This window comes from Brachyistius frenatus, unplaced genomic scaffold (genome assembly GCF_029030835.1).
Source record: "Brachyistius frenatus isolate BFR_SWC_R1_liver_20210118 unplaced genomic scaffold, ASM2903083v1 Contig_243, whole genome shotgun sequence".
Classification (NCBI taxonomy): domain Eukaryota; kingdom Metazoa; phylum Chordata; class Actinopteri; family Embiotocidae; genus Brachyistius; species Brachyistius frenatus.
This window is the reverse complement of record NW_027210842.1, coordinates 472,501-490,000: the sequence shown is the minus strand read 5'-3', so window position 1 is coordinate 490,000 and position 17,500 is coordinate 472,501. Positions and strand designations below refer to the sequence as shown.

The window sequence follows — 17,500 nt, the reverse complement described above, 5'->3', positions numbered from 1 at the left end:
GTGTGTGTGTGTGTGTGTGTGTGTGTGTGTGTGTGTGTGTGTGTGTGTGTGTGTGTGTGTGTGTGTGTGTGTGTGTGTGTGTGTGTGTGTGTGTGTGTGTGTGTGTGTGTGTGTGTACAGTTGCCTACACTAGCTGTGTTAGTATTTAATCTGTGTTTGGGAGTTTGGCCTCGGTGTGTTTTTATGGTAAACCGCTGTGTGAATATTCATGCTGATGAAGTACTGTTTTCCCAGCAGCCCCGGCGGCTCCATCCTTATCACTGCTCCGCCTCCCCGACACCTGGCAGCTCACACACACACACACACACACACACACACACACACACACACACACACACACACACACACACACACACACACACACACACACACACACACACACACACACACACACACACAATGACTGATCCTCTACGACCGTCACTGGATTTCTGATTTCTCTTTTGATCTCAAGTTTGTCTGCAAGTTATTCATTTTCTCTATTTTTCTCCTCCCTCCTCTTCCTCCTTTCCCAGTTTCTTCGACAACATGTCCCGCATCACGTCTCCCGACTACGTTCCCACGGAGACGGACGTCCTGCGAGTACGACTGAGGACGACGGGCGTGATCGAGACCCAGTTCAAAGTCAACCACCTCATCTTCAGGTAGACACCTGTCACTCGGTTCCTCGTTAAGATGTGAAGCTGCTCATAACCGCCTCGTCGTGAGCGGCTGTCGTACCGACTCACGTCGCTCTTATCTCGGTCTACAGCCGGGTGACGGGCCGAGATGGAAGACGCAGATGGTGGGCATCATTCAATATGTCAACATGGCACCAATCGGTTGTCTTTACACTCATCTACTGACCACACACACACACACACACACACACACACACACACACACACACACACACACACACACACACACACACACACGGCTCGGCCTTATCAGTGCAGCAGCAGAGGGCGGGTGTCTGAAGTCAGATGACCATATTCATCTGATCAATGAGCCGGAGTCACATAATACGTCTTCTTTATCATCCTCCGATGGCCGAGCTCATTTCCTGACGTGTGATGGACACGACGGCGCGACAGATACTGATGAACTGGATTTCTCTGATGCAGAACAAACCGTCATCAAAGAAAAATCACACAATAAAACACCAACAATGGAAAAAACTAAAACAAGAATAACCATAATTACATGATTTATGGAACATAAATGACAGCTTTGTCCAATCTAATATTTTGGATATCGGTGGCAACATCATCTGTTTTTACTACTAAAAAACAAGAAACCATTCTTTGGTTAATATTTAGTTTTGAGTCTAAAGTAAAAAGTGTTCACTGTTGTCTCATGAAATATTACAAAAACCTTTAAAAACATAAAAAACAGGCCAGAAAAGTCTGAATTTGCTGTGCTAACAGCTGAGTTGCAGCTAAATGCTCAGTGATGATGCTGCTTATTGTTTACTGTTTTCAGATTATTTTCATTATTGATTAATCTGTTAATTATTTTCTTGATAAATGGATTTGCAGTTTGGTTCTTAAAAATGTCAGAAAGTGTCGACCACTGTTTTCCAAAGTGGATTAAATGTCTTGTTTTGTCCACAACTAAAACACATTTGGTTTATTTTCATGGATGACTGAAGGAACCTGAAAATATTCACATTATAAATATACAAAATATTTAAATATAACATTATAAAGCTGGAATCGGAGAGTTTCAACAGTGTTAGTTGAAAAACAAGATTCAAAACTATCAATTGATTTTCAAATTAGTCTTCTGTTGATCAACCATTTAATGAAATGTTCACCATCTTAGTTTGAACATGAATATGTGCTGCAAACGTTCAGGTTTTTCACACGGCAGTCATCCTCTGGGGACCACGAATGTTTGTTAACCTCACTCACCGTAGCCGTCCGTGTGTTTCGGTGTGGACAGACGAAGTGGAAGTGGTTGACATATTTCTGTCAAGTCACAGACATCCAGATGTTCAGCTCTTCGTTCATCACATGAAATTTACAGTCAAAGAAAAGTTTCCAAATTTTGTTTCAGATTTTGATAAAATGTGATTTTGGCATGAAGTGAAAACAACATCTTGACATAAAGTTATAGAGACAAACTATTCAGATTTGAGAATAAATGATTGAGATTTTCTCCAGACCGGTTTCATCTTATTAAAATCAAGAAGTGAGTTTTTAGTGTTTGTTATTGGAGGAGAAACACATCACACTTTCTTCAACGTTATATTGAGGAAAATCCGTTTTCCTGAGTAATAAATACGTGAGGAGCAGCTCCTCCTTCATCCTCCCACAATATGAACCTGTCCTTCATCCCTGCTCGACATTACATCTCATAAAGGAGCAATAACAATAAAACACATCACCTCTTCATATGATCTGTGTTTATCATATAAACATGGTGGAGAGGCCGTTCGTCAGCGCATGACTTCAGTCTGGGGCTTTCCTGTGACACCTGAAGGCCTCTTGAAGGTCTCTGGCTGCCGCTGATGAGTGACACATTCGATTTGATCTGACAGAAGTATTTGACTTCAGGAAAAGTTCCAGCGGCGTCCGAGTCCCTTTGATCGTAAGAGAATCTGTTGTTGTGAGCAGATAAATGTTCTTTCCCTCCAGTCTGAATGATTGCGTCACTCAGAAGCTGCTTTTGTTTTGTCTTTTTTCCCCGTGAAACACTTTGATGGTGACGTCACCACCGAGTGTCGGATCTGAGTCCCTGGTGCCTCCCCCTCACCCCGCTCACCCCCCTCACCCACTCCCCTCACCCCGCTCACCCCCCTCACCCACTCCCCTCACCCCCCTCACCCCCCTCTGCTCTCACACACCCTCTCTTATCTGCTTCAGAAGATAAATAGTTATGTTTAGTTAGTTGACATGCAGCACTGTGTGTGTGTGTGTGTGTGTGTGTGTGTGTGTGTGTGTGTGTGTGTGTGTGTGTGTGTGTGTGTGTGTGTGTGTGTGTGTGTGGGGGGGGTCTTTAAACAGGTGATTAACAGACGATTAACATGTTATTAACATGTTATTAACAGGATTTGATGAAGTCGAGGATTAGTTTTTCCATTCAGACACTTAAAGTCTGTCGTTTCGCTGATTTATTGGTGAACAAATGATTGATTATTAATAAAGACACTGGATCTTGTGTTTGTTGAGTTTAAAATATCCCTCTGACGTTTGTGTCGGCTGTAACTCAGCTGAGGTTTTAGAAACCAGAGGAGACGGCAGACTTATTACAGAAATACTGTTTTCTTCTCCGGCTTGATCTCATTTTGTAAATATGGAGGCTGCACTCGGCGCTAACAGCCTGTGAAGCTGTCGCCCTCACTTCAATGACTTGTCTCCCGTTTGTTGGGTCGTACTTCAGGTTTCTCATCGTGGCCAACATCTGCGCCCTCCGACCGTTTATTACCGCTCGACGGCTCGGTGACTTATTCTGTCTCTTCCAGTGTTGTTTTCACGGATAAATTTGCAGAATAAAAGTCACACTTTAGCGTGTTAAAAATGAGACCTTCAAGACGTTTAACATGTACATCTTGAGTTTGCATCTGATCAATATAAAGTTATCCGTCCATGTTTGCAACATAATGTACATGTATGTGTGAAACTTACAAAATCAGCCTCAGCAACGTTTTTTTGAAGGGCCAACAAAAAAACCCGCCTCAACAGTCTTTAATTTATTTCGGTACTGTGCTTTAAATAATTTCTTTTAAAAGACTTTTGTTGTTTGATTCTAGGGAGACTTAAGAAACGATTCAGTTGGTTAATTGTTTCAAATGAACCAGGAGTGTTTTAGTCCGTCTGCAGCAGATCAGATAAACACACAGAAAAGAGAAATGTGTTCAAGGATCCAATTCTACACAATTGGACAATAAAGTTCACAATAAAAAAACCTTAATAATGAATGATTATTCACATGACTTTATCTCTTTTAATTGATGGCACATTACATCGTTGTTTACCAGGAAACTTAGTGTTCCATTTGTCTGTGTGCCTGTTAGTTGTATGGATGGATGATGATGATGATGATGGATAAGGATGATGATGATGAGGATGATGATGATGATGGATAAGGATGATGATGATGGATGATGATGATGATGATGATGATGATGATGATGATGGATAAGGATGATGATGATGAGGATGATGATGATGATGGATAAGGATGATGATGATGGATGAGGATGATGATGATGATGGATAAGGATGAGGATGATGATGATGATGGATGAGGATGAGGATGATGATGGATGATGATGATGATGATGGATAAGGATGATGATGATGATGGATGAGGATGAGGATGATGATGATGATGGATAAGGATGATGATGATGATGGATGAGGATGATGATGGATGAGGATGATGATGGATAAGGATGATGATGATGATGATGGATGAGGATGATGATGGATGAGGATGATGATGGATAAGATGTCACTCAGGAGTTCTGAATAAATGCAGCTCTGTTCTATTCAAAGACAAAAACTCATCCTCCATCATCGACATAACAACACTACGTCTCATTATGTCCTCATTCAGACACTTAATCAGCACTGCAGCGTGTGTGTGTGTGTGTGTGTGTGTGTGTGTGTGTGTGTGTGTGTGTGTGTGTGTGTGTGTGTGTGTGTGTGTGTGTGTGTGTGTGTGTGTGTGTGACGGGGGTTAGTTAGCATACAGAGGTCCTGTTTGACCTTCGACCTCTCAGTGTAATAAGGATCCGAGTCTCTTCCTGCATCGTTAACATCAACTGCGCTGATAATTACAATTACAACAGTGCAGAAGAGGAGGAGGAGGGGGAGGAGGGGGGGGGGGTTCTTCTCCATATTCTGAACTGGATGTAATATGGAGGCGAACAGAGCTCAGTGAACACCTGTTGAACATGTGACTGTTGTGTAATGAGCTTCTCTGACAGGCTTCAATTTCCACCGTAAATCGTATCTGATCGTTCCGTTGCACAACCTTTCCTGTTTGTTTCCCTTGTTGTGCGTCTGTGTTTCCACATGTTCATTTCCCCTTTTAATAAAGAGCCGCATTAACGAGATGGATGCTGCTGAGGCACATCTGGCTGTGGGAGAGGGTGAAGTGGGCCGAGCTGATCTGCAGCTCTGTGTCTCTGCTCTGATTCCTTCTGGGGAACATTGACCTTTACGCTCTCCGTGCTGCCGTGTTGTGATTGTCTCGGTGAAGATTGAAAAGGGGGGCGCCCCGTCCGCCCAGACGTCTCACGCTTCTCTTCGTGTAAGTGTAAATCGCACATTTGAGAAATATCTGACCTCATCTGAAACCAATACAATCTATCATCGATCAGCCGGCAGCACGACTTCACTGTGGAAGGTCATGAACACAGACGGCACCGCACACCTCCGCTGGAGATTGGATCCTGATAAAGGACATGTCAGTCACAATGTGATGTCATTTCACTTCCCAGCAAACGCACACACACACGCACACACACACGCACGCACACACACACACACACACACACACACACACACACACACACACACACACACACACACACACACACACACACACACACACGCGCGCGCACACAAATACAGCGCTGCCTTTCCTGTCATCTTGATGAATGATCAGAGTTTTTGTCCTCATTAGTAACTTTAACAAAACACACATAACACTGTAAGAACAGTAAAGTGGGCGTGAGTCTGTTTGCGCTCTTGAACGTTCCTGATGGAGATCGTTGGTCGGAGGCAGCTGCGACCAGTCGACTCGTCTGGATCTCTTCATGCTTTTGTTCCGTTTGGCTCGAGTTTCCATTTCCACATCTTCCTACATGTTGTACACTCGACCTGCTGGTCCTGTTTGCAGCTTACTTTAAAGAAGATTATTTTATTAACACTGGATTTAATGTGTTGAAATAATCAGCGACGACTCGTCAACTCTTCAGTCAGCTTCAGCTCTCTCGAGTATTTTATCGTCTTTGAGCTTGTTTTGATTTCACAACCCAAAGATTTACCGTTTTGGTTCCCACCATCGTTGTTTCTGCTCAGCACCAAGTGGTTGACGTGGCTGGTGAAAGCAGAGGAGCGTTGAGGACACGAACAACCACATATTTCCCTCCGTTGGTGGAGACCAAAACGGAGCTAAAAGGAGAATGAAAACTGGACCAGAAACAAACGAAGCAAAAGAAACGTGTTCGACTGATCCCAGATCGTTAACGAGCAGGTTGATGAATAGAGAAGTCATGTGAATGCTTGTATTTAGATGCTTCATATTTCTCTTCCTCATCTTGTTTCATTTTCCTGCCGGCCTCACCGCGGTTCCTCCATCTGTGTCCAACCGTCTCGTTCTGTCCGTCCCTCCGTGTGCAGGATGTACGATGTTGGAGGCCAGAGAACCGAGCGCAGGAAGTGGATCAGCTGTTTCGAGGATGTCCGGGCGGTGCTGTTCGTGGTGTCGCTCAGCGGATACGACATGACGCTGGTGGAGGAGCCCTCCATGGTAGAAGCTGCCTTTCATCCCTCACACATTCAGACTCTCCACAGAAACCAGTGGTCCCATTTTAACAGTGTGTTTTGTCCTCAGAGTTTGGACGTGACCGTCTGCTGTCTGTGTTTGACGTTTCTATCTTCCCTCCTCAGAACCGTCTTCAGGAGAGCATGAAGCTCTTCTCCTCCGTCTGCAATAACGTCTTCTTCCGCAGCACATCCATGGTGAGAAATTCATCACTTCCATAAATACAACTCCATTTGAGCTGAAACGATCCTGATAGTTTCCTCTTGGTTCTTTACAAAGTCACAACAACTGAGAGAATAAAGTTACTCAGAGGTCCATAACAAGAAGGAGAAACGGTGGAATATGTTTTATTCAACAGACTTTTTCCATGTTAGTGGAGGAATCAGAAATGTGTGTTGTGTTAGTGGATCATTATTAATGAAACTGCAGTCAAACCGCACCGAAGCCGAGAGTCTGTTTCCTGTCACAGTGAACAAAAGGCAGTTCACAGATGATTTTATTATTCATCCGGTTCAACAGGAGCTCTTCACTCGTCTGACAACTTTCTTCAACTTGTGTTTCCTCCTAATAACTAACATCATCAAACAAATCACAGGGACTTTCTGTCTGAATATTCTATTCCATGAAATGTCGGACAGGCAAGTGGCGATAAGTTTGTTGTAGAAGTCGTGAGACAGATAAAGCCAGAGAAGGAGACAGCCTCCGTCAGCCTGACGGCTCAGTGCAGTGGGTGGAGCACATGGAGCAGAGAAACCAGCTGAAGCTCTTTGTTGCCCTCCATTTGTTGTCTATGACACCAGGAGATGAGAATAACACTAATGTGTTGGATGAATGCTGTTTCCACACACAGACCGCAGCCTCGGCTCTTTGTCTCCGAGTCTCCTGTCACTCGCAATTAAACAGCCAGTTGTAATTAGGCTGAGCTTCGGCGAGGTGACATGTTTCCCTTCTCTCTGTTTTTCCATCCTTGTTTCCGGTAAGTGATCGCATTAAAACGAGCGTGTAATGAGCTTGTTCAATTCATTCCACTTTACTCCTATTTGAAGCCCACTTAAATGTCGACATGCTGTGAACGCTGCTGTGTTTTCTGCACTTTTTTCCAAACACTTTTCTCTGGACGTGTTTTTTAACACTTCTGATTGAACCGTAGAAAGAAAACTCCAATCTGTGACCAAACAAAGGCACTTTTTAGGTTCCTAACTCCATGAAAAGTCTCGTCACAGACGACATTCCAGATGAACCTGAGCATGAAAGATTCAGTGTTCTCTATTAGGAGGTTATCTTTTTTTTTTAAAGCATACAAATACTTATTTAAGGCTTCATTAGAGCCAAATGGGCAATTAATAGTGAGTGTGACGTGTTTATGTGCAGGTTGTGTGTGGGCCTGAGCGCTAACAGCCTCATTAAACAAAAGTGTTTAATGATACCTTTTTTTACGTGGGAGGTAAATTTGTAACCTCCACCTCTGTTACGTCCTCTCCGAGGCTCGGCCACTGATAATTACACACCGAGGTGTTGCTCCGTGTCCTGCTCACTGAAAACCTGCTCGCTGCCGTTTCTCTCATTGTGATGTGGGGATTTCTGCGTGTTTGGTTTTGTGATCAGAAACACTTGAAAAGAAGGAACTTGTTTGTAGTTTTTAATTGGTCGACTACAAAGCCAGAAGAACCGGCAGCCGAGCAGAAGTTGAAGCAGTAAAACGAACCGATTTATGAAAGCGGTCGCTGAGCCTGTTGAGCTCGTTCTCCAGAGACCATCGGGATCGATCACACACTGATGCATGCAGCAGTCATTGATCGTCCACCCCCCCGCCCCCCACCCCAATGCTTGTACCAACACAGCCATTGATTTTTTAAATTTTACATGAATATCTGTAAGTGGCAAACAATGGGACTAATATTGGGTTCTGCAGATGGAGGAGTCACCAAATCAAATCAGCATTTTCATTTTCTCGTGCTCTTTTCGATTGATTTTCCTTTTTTACTTGTGATGAGCTTCTTGTGCACTCAGCTGATTTTGTTGTGTGTGTGTGTGTGTGTGTGTGTGTGTGTGTGTGTGTGTGTGTGTGTGTGTGTGTGTGTGTGTGTGTGTGTGTATTTTGTAATTGCAGATTTTATTCATGAACAAGATTGACCTTTTTCAAGACAAGATTTTACACTCGGGACGGCACTTGCGTCTGTATTTGCCACAATTTAAAGGTAAGACTGATGTTGATTTGCTGTGTTACTGAACATTCAAGAACCCATCAGCTACAGAAGACGCACAAAATAACCTCCGCTGTGGTAAAACATCACAAACTTCTTAAAGAACACTCAGTGGTCACTTTATTAGGTACACCTATAAAATCTTAAGTAATCTAATACAGCAGCTCTGCCATAAATTTGACCTTTAGGCAGATTTACATTTTTATTGTCTTGGTAAAATGTGCCAGTTAAGTATATGAAGCTTGCAACATCCAGGAGAATTATTAAGCTAAAATATTAAGTTAAATCAATTCATGCAAATACCATGTAACACAAAGTACTTAACATTAAGAACAATAAACCCCCCCAAGATAAAACCAATTGAAATGTAAAAAAAACCTCCAATATATATTAAAAAAAAAATGTTAAATAGAATACTACAATAGATTTACCAAAAAGCAGAACCAGTTCAAATGTATAAATATATAGACAATTGAATTAATAGATAAAATTAAAAGCAAAAAAATATTTGTTTGTTCTTAAAATTATCAACACTTTCAGGTTTTTGTGTCAAAATTTCAGACTGATAATTGAGTGATAAACTCTCATACGGTGTTATTTTGGGAGATTTTTGCGTCTGCTCAGCGTTTCACTTCCCTCCCGACGGGCTCAGTTTCCGCTGCTCTCATGCAAATGTCAATGAAAATGCTAAAACACTTGGAGTCAGCCAGCAGAGCAAGCTTTCATTTCACACTCACCTCAGATATGATGACGAGTCTAACACAATCTTTTCTCCCCCAGGAGAACATGAACTCTCCCCCAGGAGAACATAACTCTCTAGCAGGAGAACATAAACTCTCCACCAGGAGAACATGAACTCTACCAGGAGAACATAAACTCTCCACCAGGAGAACATGAACTCTCCACCAGGAGAACATGAACTCTCCACCAGGAGAACATGAACTCTCCCCCAGAAGAACTAAACTCTCCACCAGGAGAACATAAACTCTCCACCAGGAGAACATGAACTCTCTACCAGGAGAACATAAACTCTCCCCCAGGAGAACATAAACTCTCTAGCAGGAGAACATAAACTCTCCCCCAGGAGAACATAACTCTCTAACAGGAGAACATAACTCTCTACCAGGAGAACATAAACTCTCCCCCAGGAGAACATAAACTCTCCACCAGGAGAACATGAACTCTCTACCAGGAGAACATAAACTCTCCCCCAGGAGAACATAACTCTCTAACAGGAGAACATAACTCTCTACCAGGAGAACATAAACTCTCCCCCAGGAGAACATAAACTCTCCACCAGGAGAACATAACTCTCTAGCAGGAGAACATAAACTCTCCCCCAGGAGAACATGAACTCTCCACCAGGAGAACATAACTCTCTAGCAGGAGAACATAAACTCTCCACCAGGAGAACATGAACTCTACCAGGAGAACATAAACTCTCCCCCAGGAGAACATGAACTCTCCACCAGGAGAACATAACTCTCTAGCAGGAGAACATAAACTCTCCCCCAGGAGAACATAAACTCTCCCCCAGGAGAACATGAACTCTCCCCCAGGAGAACTTGCCTTCTAAATGTGTTCCCTTTAATTGATCTGTAACATCTGATTACAATTCAACACATACTGATCCTGAAATAGTAGATTTATATATTCCTGGTTTTCTCCTTGGTCTCAGTAAGCGTGGTGGAAAGCACCAATGACAGGCGGTACTGAACCTTCGTTGTCATGGTAGCAATAATAAACAACGTAACGACAGGTCACAATTTGATCTGGCACCGAAGCTGCTCGTCTTTCTTTTGGAAACCACTGGACCAACCTACTCAACTGTTTGTAAAGTAATTAAAAGTAGCTGCAACAGTAAATTGTTCATTACACACTGATGCAACAGTTTGATGATGTCATAAAATAATAATATATCAGTCATTGGGGAAGAACAAGTACTTTTACATTTTACTGATAATTCTTCTGTACTTTTACTTGAATCTACTTTTGAATGCAGGTGTTTTTATTTTGGAGTATTGGTACTTTTTGGTAGAAGTATGTGATGGTATCCGGTGGACCACTCAGGCAGATGTTTCTGTTGGGTCTGACGGCTCCGCCCTCGTCTCTCCTCCAGGTGCAGACTGCGACGTGGACTCGGCCGCCCGCTTCATCGCCGCCACCTTCGCCTCCCTCAACTCTACGCCCAGCAAACTCATCTACCACCACTTCACCACGGCAACCGACACCTCCAACATCCAGGTCGTCTTCCAGGTGGTGATGGACACGATAATCAAAGAGAACCTGGAGGCGGTGTCGCTCCTGTAGCCGCCGGCCACCTCACCGAAGGTCGGATGGCTCATTTTGAAAGACTGAAAAAGCTTTGAACAGATATGAAGATCGTCCCGTTCCAACGTGTTGCCTGCTTCGTCTTGCACAAGATGCAGCCTCCTGGTTAAAAGTATTCTGTGATTTTTAATCGCATGTAGCTTTGAAAAACTTGCTTCAAACACGTTGAAGGTGACGGATCCCTCCGCTCCTCGGTCTTCAGCTGGAGCCCTGAAATGATGACTTCTGAAACCGTGTTGAACGTAATGGGCATCAATATTTTGGTAGTGTACTCTCAATCGAACTGCAAACAGGGACGTGATATACAGCATGTGCCATTTATTTGTGACTTCCTCTGTGGGTGGGTGGGGGGTGGGGGGCGCAGGACAGAGAGGGGGTGAGGATTTACTGTTTGTTCGTTAAGGGTTCACTCACGCATACCGTGGTGTGTTTTCCACTCATCCATCACGGTGTCTCGGCGGTGCCGACCCTGTGCGTCACACCCTTCTAATGAGGCGGTCATCTCGGTAGAACAACAGCGGTTTGTGTTGACAGGACGTTCCGTGCCGCAGTCACCCGCGCGGCGTCCGTTTCAATCCTTCACTCGCTCCCCTGACTTTCACCGATCAGCATTCACGCTGCCAAACTTAATTCAAGAAATGGAAACTTGTTGAGAAACATCCCTGAAGCATCTGACTTGTGTGTAATTCCTTTCAACCATGATGCTTATTGTTCCAGTATCTGGCACATGCTCACGAACCCTGATTTATTTTTTTCCCAGCAGGATGATGCGTCCTCTATGTGATCTGTGTGGCATTAACTCCGCTGGAGTTTGTTTTGAGGGCTCCCCTGAGGGCTCCTCTGCTATCACATCAGTATATGACTCCAGTAGCAAACAAGATATGGTAATGACTGATGCAGTCTGATCCTCAAAGAGAAGAGAAAAACACCCCCAAGTGCCTTATGATGAAGTGGTTCTGCTGTTTTGTAAATTAAATGCTTCACACGTGTATGAAATGTGTATTTTTCCTTCTTTTCTTCCACTTCCAGTTTCATGTTTTGTGTTTGTCTTGAAGTCTTATAAACCGTGTTCTCAGATTGTTACTTTATGGTTTGAATCGTGTACTGCACTTAACTGCAGTAATAAACGAGAGGCTGTCAACATCATTTTTATATTTCAATATTTTCTGAACAAGTGAATCACTCTGGATCACTTGTTTCATTTTACAGTAGTTGAACATTTAAAGAAAAGTTTAGACCAGACAACAGGTTATCAGTGTTTGTTCATTTTAATAGATAAAATAAATAAAAGCAATCTCCAGTAAATCTGCTCTGCAGTCAACTTTCCAGACATTTAATACAGTTTTGCAATGCAGGTACACGTCAGGGTTAAAACACTAAACATGGGAAGTTATCTGGGAAAAAAATGGCTTCAACTAACATCTCTCCTGCAGAATTTTGTTTGTTTGTTTTTCTTTTATACTCCTGTCTAAGCAACCAAAGCAAAACTGAACAATGTTTGTGTCTTTTTTTTAAATAGGAGAGAACATTCAGAGTCTGCAGCGGTCCATCATTGACAATAATCGGGGTTTCCTCTGCATCATCACCCCCTATCACCCTCCCCGACTCCCCCAATCATCCATCCCTCATTTATTTCCTTCTTTTTTTTTTTTTTTTTCTTCTTCCCAGAGGAGCACTCCGGGGATCCGGTGGAGGATGAGGTCTGTCTCCGGGACTCACGCGGACAGGCAGTCCAGGGAGTCCAGGGTGAGGAAGACGTCTGCCTTGCACTGGAAGGTGCCCGTCCCGTCCCGCAGCAGCTCGCAGCTCTTCAGGTTTGGAGAGATGTCCTTCACGCAGATGGCCTGCAGGAGGTGAATCAGTGATGAGAATTTAAATCTCTTGAGTTCCTCAAACTGACCTTAAAGGCTTGTATCTCTTTTCTTTATTTTACAGCCAAATTATCTGGACTTTATGTTTAGCCTATTTATTTTGCACTGAGGAAGTGAATCAGAATCAGAATCAGAATCACTTAGCGGACTCAGCGTCCAAAAAAACCCCAAACAGACAGACATAAATAGACATATAAAACATAAATAGACATATTTACAGGATAGAAATGAATGAATGCATACATATATACACCTAAAACAATGGTGCAATTGCACCTAGTGCAAATTGTGCTGATGCGGTTGGGTGTAGTGCAAAAAGGTCCCGTGATGTAAAACATTTTAATGTTTAGCAGAGTGAGGCCAGCAGATAAAAACTGAATGGAACTCATCAGACAATGTAAATCCCCTGTAGTTTTATATCTTCCTATTTTTTTTTAATCCTTATTCGGAAGTTTTTCTCAGGCAAGTGATGGTTTAAACTCCAAATTTTCTTTAGTTCATTTATCGACGTTTATCCTGCTTTTGGTTGCGCTTTGAACTTCAGCGCACTCTGGTTTGCGCCTTTTACGCACGAGTTGTTGACTCTTGACTGTGTTCCCTCGGCGTTGTGATGCAAAACAAAAGTAGAATGCGATCTCTGTCTGAGGACTGTTTGCTTTAAATATTTCGAACTTTCAAAATCTAAGAATTGCCATAAATGTGTCTCTTGTGGTGCTGAATGGAAAGCAAACTTTACGCACGTCTCCTCATTTTCTCATCAGTGTAAAATAAAGCATGCTGTAGTACTCACCATGCTTTTGAGGATGGAGATCTGCTTGTTGATCTCTGGGATCACGCGGTTACCTGCTGTCTCTCCGCTGTCCGTCAGCGTCTCTTCGGACTCGGATCTCCGGACGTACGGTGACCTCCTGATACCGGACAGCAAACCGGAGGCGCGACCCACCGAGTAGTAACTGGGCCCGGTCGACTGCTTGTACCACGCTTCGACGGAATGGCAGGAGATGAGCAGAGACACTCCGACGCACACCACGGCAAACCTGACTGACCTCTCCATGTCTGGAACCGTCTTGGCACTTTTTACGCAGAAGGAAACGGCGCTTTTTTTCCCGTCTGTTCTCGCTCAGCGGCGACTTTCTTTTGCTCGGCGTGTTTCAAACTTTCTGCTGCTTTTATAGGCTGACTGGGCGACGTGATCGTGACCCAGGACGTTCGTCAAATCACGGCTGAGGTGGGCGGATGATGATCTTTGGTGATGGCCTTAGAAAAAAGAAAACAATCCCAATTGATCCGTTTTTGATGGTATGGCGGAGTCAGGGGAGCGTGTGTGCGCGCGTGCGCGTGCATGTGGTCCGGGGACGTCAGCCTTTCGCTGACGTTTGGAGAGGGTCAAAGTGAAATGGATTAACCATGAAAGACTGGCGACACTGACGCAAGCGGTCAAAACAGAAAAATGTCCAGATAGCTAAAAGTTCGGAGGCACAATTTGTTTGTCACTTATTGTTCATTTAACTTTTCCGGGACGTCTTAAATATGACGTGAGCTCTACACCACAATCACAGTGTTCATACAACTCTGCAGTACACTGTAAATGACACTCTGGGCTCGCTTATCTTTATTGATTGCATTCTTATTCTAATTGCTTCTTTATAGTTTCATACTTCTTCTTCCATGTGTACATTGTTGTGTGGTCTACTTTGTGTGTTACATGTCATGCATGTGTAGGAGACAAATTCTTAGTGAAACTAAGTTATTTTGATTAGGAGCCCTGAAGTTTAACAGCATTTCAGGGTGTTTATTACAATCCTTCCTGATGTGACAAAATACTTTTTCAACAACAACTGAATCAAAATGAGTGTTATAGTTTTATTAGTCAGTAAAAATGAACATATTCATTTGATTTGTTGCGATTCTGATCTTTTGTAATCAAACCACTTTCATTTTTGACCTCTTTCAGCCATGTTGTGCAATAGATGTCGTACCATAACGCTGGGAAACAATATGACATCAACAAGTCAGAATATTGAAATTATTACAGTAAAATTGATACTAATATCATTGTGAACGATATTCGACACCCCTGATTCAAATTCTGATCACATCAATGAAAAACAGGCAGATTGGTGCGTTTCCAGAAGAACTCCTGGGTGTGTTTGGACACTAGTGAAAAGTCCCAATGAGGACATTGAACGACTGCGTGTGGAAATCCACAAAGACAACTGAGACAAGACTTTAAATTTGGTCCACTGCATTAACCTAAAAGCAGCCAACAAGCGCTGAAGGCTTCAAAAGACCTCAACATGAGTGAAAATGGTCCGATTAGAAGCAAAGAGATGAGCGGATCAATAAACGAGTGAATAATCAACTGGTCCAATCGGTGCTTCTTCAAAGTGGAGCTCTGAGGAAAATTGGGCCTTTATCAATACGAGCACTTTTCAGGATTGATCAGCCGACCTCCGCTTTCACGCGTCATGAACTCCACCCAACGTGTAATTTAGCAGATCAGTTTCCATCTGTTCAGTTGAATAACAGAAACAGTTCTTTCTATGATGCAGGATAACGAGGAGGTCTGGATGAAGGACAACGAACCTTCAGTGTAAAGAAAGACTCCAATGATGAAATGATCCAGTGGCATGAAGAGGAAGGACACTATCCTGAAAACCAGGTTACAAATTAAGGAAACCTTTAAGCTTTAAAAGCAGCACTGACATACAAAACTAGAAATACATATAACTGCCATGTACCTTACAAGGTAAGTGGACACATGCATGTAGACATCAAGATGATTGAAAGTACCGTGAGAGTCCATCAGAGCCCGTTGTAGAGCGGTCTGCAGTGCGGCTGTAGTTTGTCCTCCAGGACGTAGTCGGGTCCACAGACCCACGGGTCTCCGCTCTGCCACTGCCACTTCTGCAGACGCTGCTTGAGGCTCTCCAGCACGGCGCCGTAGGACGCGTCCGACGCCACGTTCCTCGTTTCCAGCGGGTCGGCCCTGAGTCGATAAAGCAGCTGTTAACATCCAAACATCAAAAACAGATTTCAGAAACTCCTCCACCAAAAAGACAGATTTCCAAGTTTTATTGATGAAGATTCGTGTTGAATATATTTTTCAAATAAAGCTGCTTTTGTCTTCATTCTTTTTGCTTCAAGTTCAATTTTTTTTTTAATTTCAAAACATGATGGTCTAAAAGATATTTCATTTGTTGGGGTGAAAGTAGCCAGCTTTAAATATACTAAGTTAAAAAATATGAGAAATATCTAATTATTCTCAATTCAGTAACACTTTAATCCCCAATTTAGTTTTTATAAGATCGAGATAAACATGTAATAAATGCTTTCTAATGAGCTGCAGTAGATGTGAGCATTTGTTAATAATGTCTACATTTATTAATCATTTGTCAACGACAATAATTTCGGTTAATTGGGAGCTTGTGTGTAAAACAGATAATGAATGACAATATAGTAAACAAATATATAAAATATCTTAATATATCTTAATAAGATTTCTTCATTGTATAAAGTTCAGACAAATATTGTACAATAATAAACACTTAAAAATGTCCTTTTATCTGCGTTATTGATTATTATACACGATTGTTATTGTTGCTTGAGAACAGTCATTGTGACAGGAACTCATCGTGTTGTGAAGAGCAGGTGTGGAGGCGGAGCTGACTGAACAGGAACAGGAAGTAGAAGGAGAGTTGATTGAGTTCAGGTGTTCGACCTGCTTCACAACCCCGAGATCTCCACAAGGTTGAGTTCCCTTTGTTCTTAGTGCCTTTATGTTTGCAGTATTAGAATAACAGTGATAATGATTATAATATGTTAGGTCAACTGAAGTGCTGTGTAGACAGTTATTCACTCCTTTTGTACTAAATTCATCCTTCTTAATACATATTTTCTGTTTAGATGTAAAAGCAGCATTGATTGGTTGCCAGTCTGCAACATATTCCTTCAATTAACACAAGTAAAGAGGAATCTTCTGGTGCGTCACTCACAAGGTGTTAAAAAGTACCTGGTGATCAGCACAACCCCCATAATATCCCATAAATATCATTAGATAGAATTCTAAATATTAACATGAGGACATTTAAACCTGTCATCTCATTGACGGTAAATGAAATCCCCCCAACACGTCTCTGTTCGGCTGATTTTGACCTCTGACCTCTGGAGGGTCATTTTTGATCTATTTTTGAGCCGTTTCCTTTTGTAAACATGAAAATGTGATTTTTGTTATGTTCTCTCTTTGGTTGAAGTTTCTGATCAATTCTTTATCACTAAATCAACTAAATCATTAAACTCTTCACTGGCGCAGGTTTGTCTCATTTGATCTCAGTGGATCAGGTTTCATCCACCAATCAGAGTGCAGCTGGGATGTCCTGGGATCCTGTGAGGACCTTGTTTTACCCCTTCAGTGTGAGGATGCTGCTCTCCTGACCTGGAAACAGGGTGAACAGTGGCGTCAGCAGCGGGTTCAGACCTGGTGTCGAACAGCTCCCAGCGCTCCCGGTAGTAATACCGCTCCAGGCTCTTGAACCAGTGTGTCGGCTGACTCAGCCTGGTCCGGTTCAGCAGGTCCTGAAAGGTGGGTGACACGTACAGGTCCTGGTCGAT

The 17,500-nt window shown here is 42.8% G+C and overlaps 3 protein-coding genes across 4 annotated transcripts in view; 1 reads left to right on the top strand and 2 right to left on the bottom strand.

The window, feature by feature from the left end:
* Nucleotides 1–11,360, top strand: part of gnav1 (guanine nucleotide binding protein (G protein) alpha v1) — a 25,227-nt gene extending 13,867 nt beyond the window's left edge. Inside the window, exons 5-9 of the mRNA XM_069720536.1 lie at nucleotides 516–644; nucleotides 6,339–6,468; nucleotides 6,609–6,680; nucleotides 8,594–8,681; nucleotides 10,807–11,360. Coding sequence (XP_069576637.1) covers nucleotides 516–644; nucleotides 6,339–6,468; nucleotides 6,609–6,680; nucleotides 8,594–8,681; nucleotides 10,807–10,997 — 610 coding nt within the window. The 3' untranslated portion in view covers nucleotides 10,998–11,360. The remainder of the gene's footprint in view (nucleotides 1–515; nucleotides 645–6,338; nucleotides 6,469–6,608; nucleotides 6,681–8,593; nucleotides 8,682–10,806) is intronic.
* A 913-nt stretch (nucleotides 11,361–12,273) lies between these two features.
* Nucleotides 12,274–14,092, bottom strand: npb (neuropeptide B). The gene is made up of 2 exons (XM_069720537.1): nucleotides 13,680–14,092; nucleotides 12,274–12,862 (listed from the first exon to the last, which is right to left on the bottom strand). The coding sequence occupies exons 1-2, from the start codon at nucleotides 13,941–13,943 to the stop codon at nucleotides 12,734–12,736; spliced, it is 393 nt and encodes a 130-aa protein (XP_069576638.1). The 5' UTR covers nucleotides 13,944–14,092; the 3' UTR covers nucleotides 12,274–12,733.
* A 646-nt stretch (nucleotides 14,093–14,738) lies between these two features.
* The window catches only part of sgsh (N-sulfoglucosamine sulfohydrolase (sulfamidase)), a 9,128-nt gene continuing 6,366 nt past the window's right edge, over nucleotides 14,739–17,500 (bottom strand). For both annotated transcript variants that reach the window (XM_069720545.1, XM_069720546.1), the window contains exons 8-9: nucleotides 17,367–17,500; nucleotides 14,739–15,878 (exon numbers count right to left, since the gene is read on the bottom strand). The exon at nucleotides 17,367–17,500 is cut by the window's right edge and continues 84 nt beyond it. In XM_069720545.1, coding sequence (XP_069576646.1) covers nucleotides 15,695–15,878; nucleotides 17,367–17,500 — 318 coding nt within the window. In that variant the 3' untranslated portion in view covers nucleotides 14,739–15,694. The remainder of the gene's footprint in view (nucleotides 15,879–17,366) is intronic.

What these genes read in the sequence shown, in the direction of transcription:
- npb (XM_069720537.1), bottom strand. Translation starts at nt 13,943, where the DNA reads ATGGAGAGGTCAGTCAGGTTTGCCGTGGTGTGCGTCGGAGTGTCTCTG. An exon ending in TCTCCATCCTCAAAAGCATG is followed by an intron (nt 12,863 to 13,679) that starts GTGAGTACTACA and finishes CACCTCCTGCAG; the next exon opens with GCCATCTGCGTGAAGGACAT.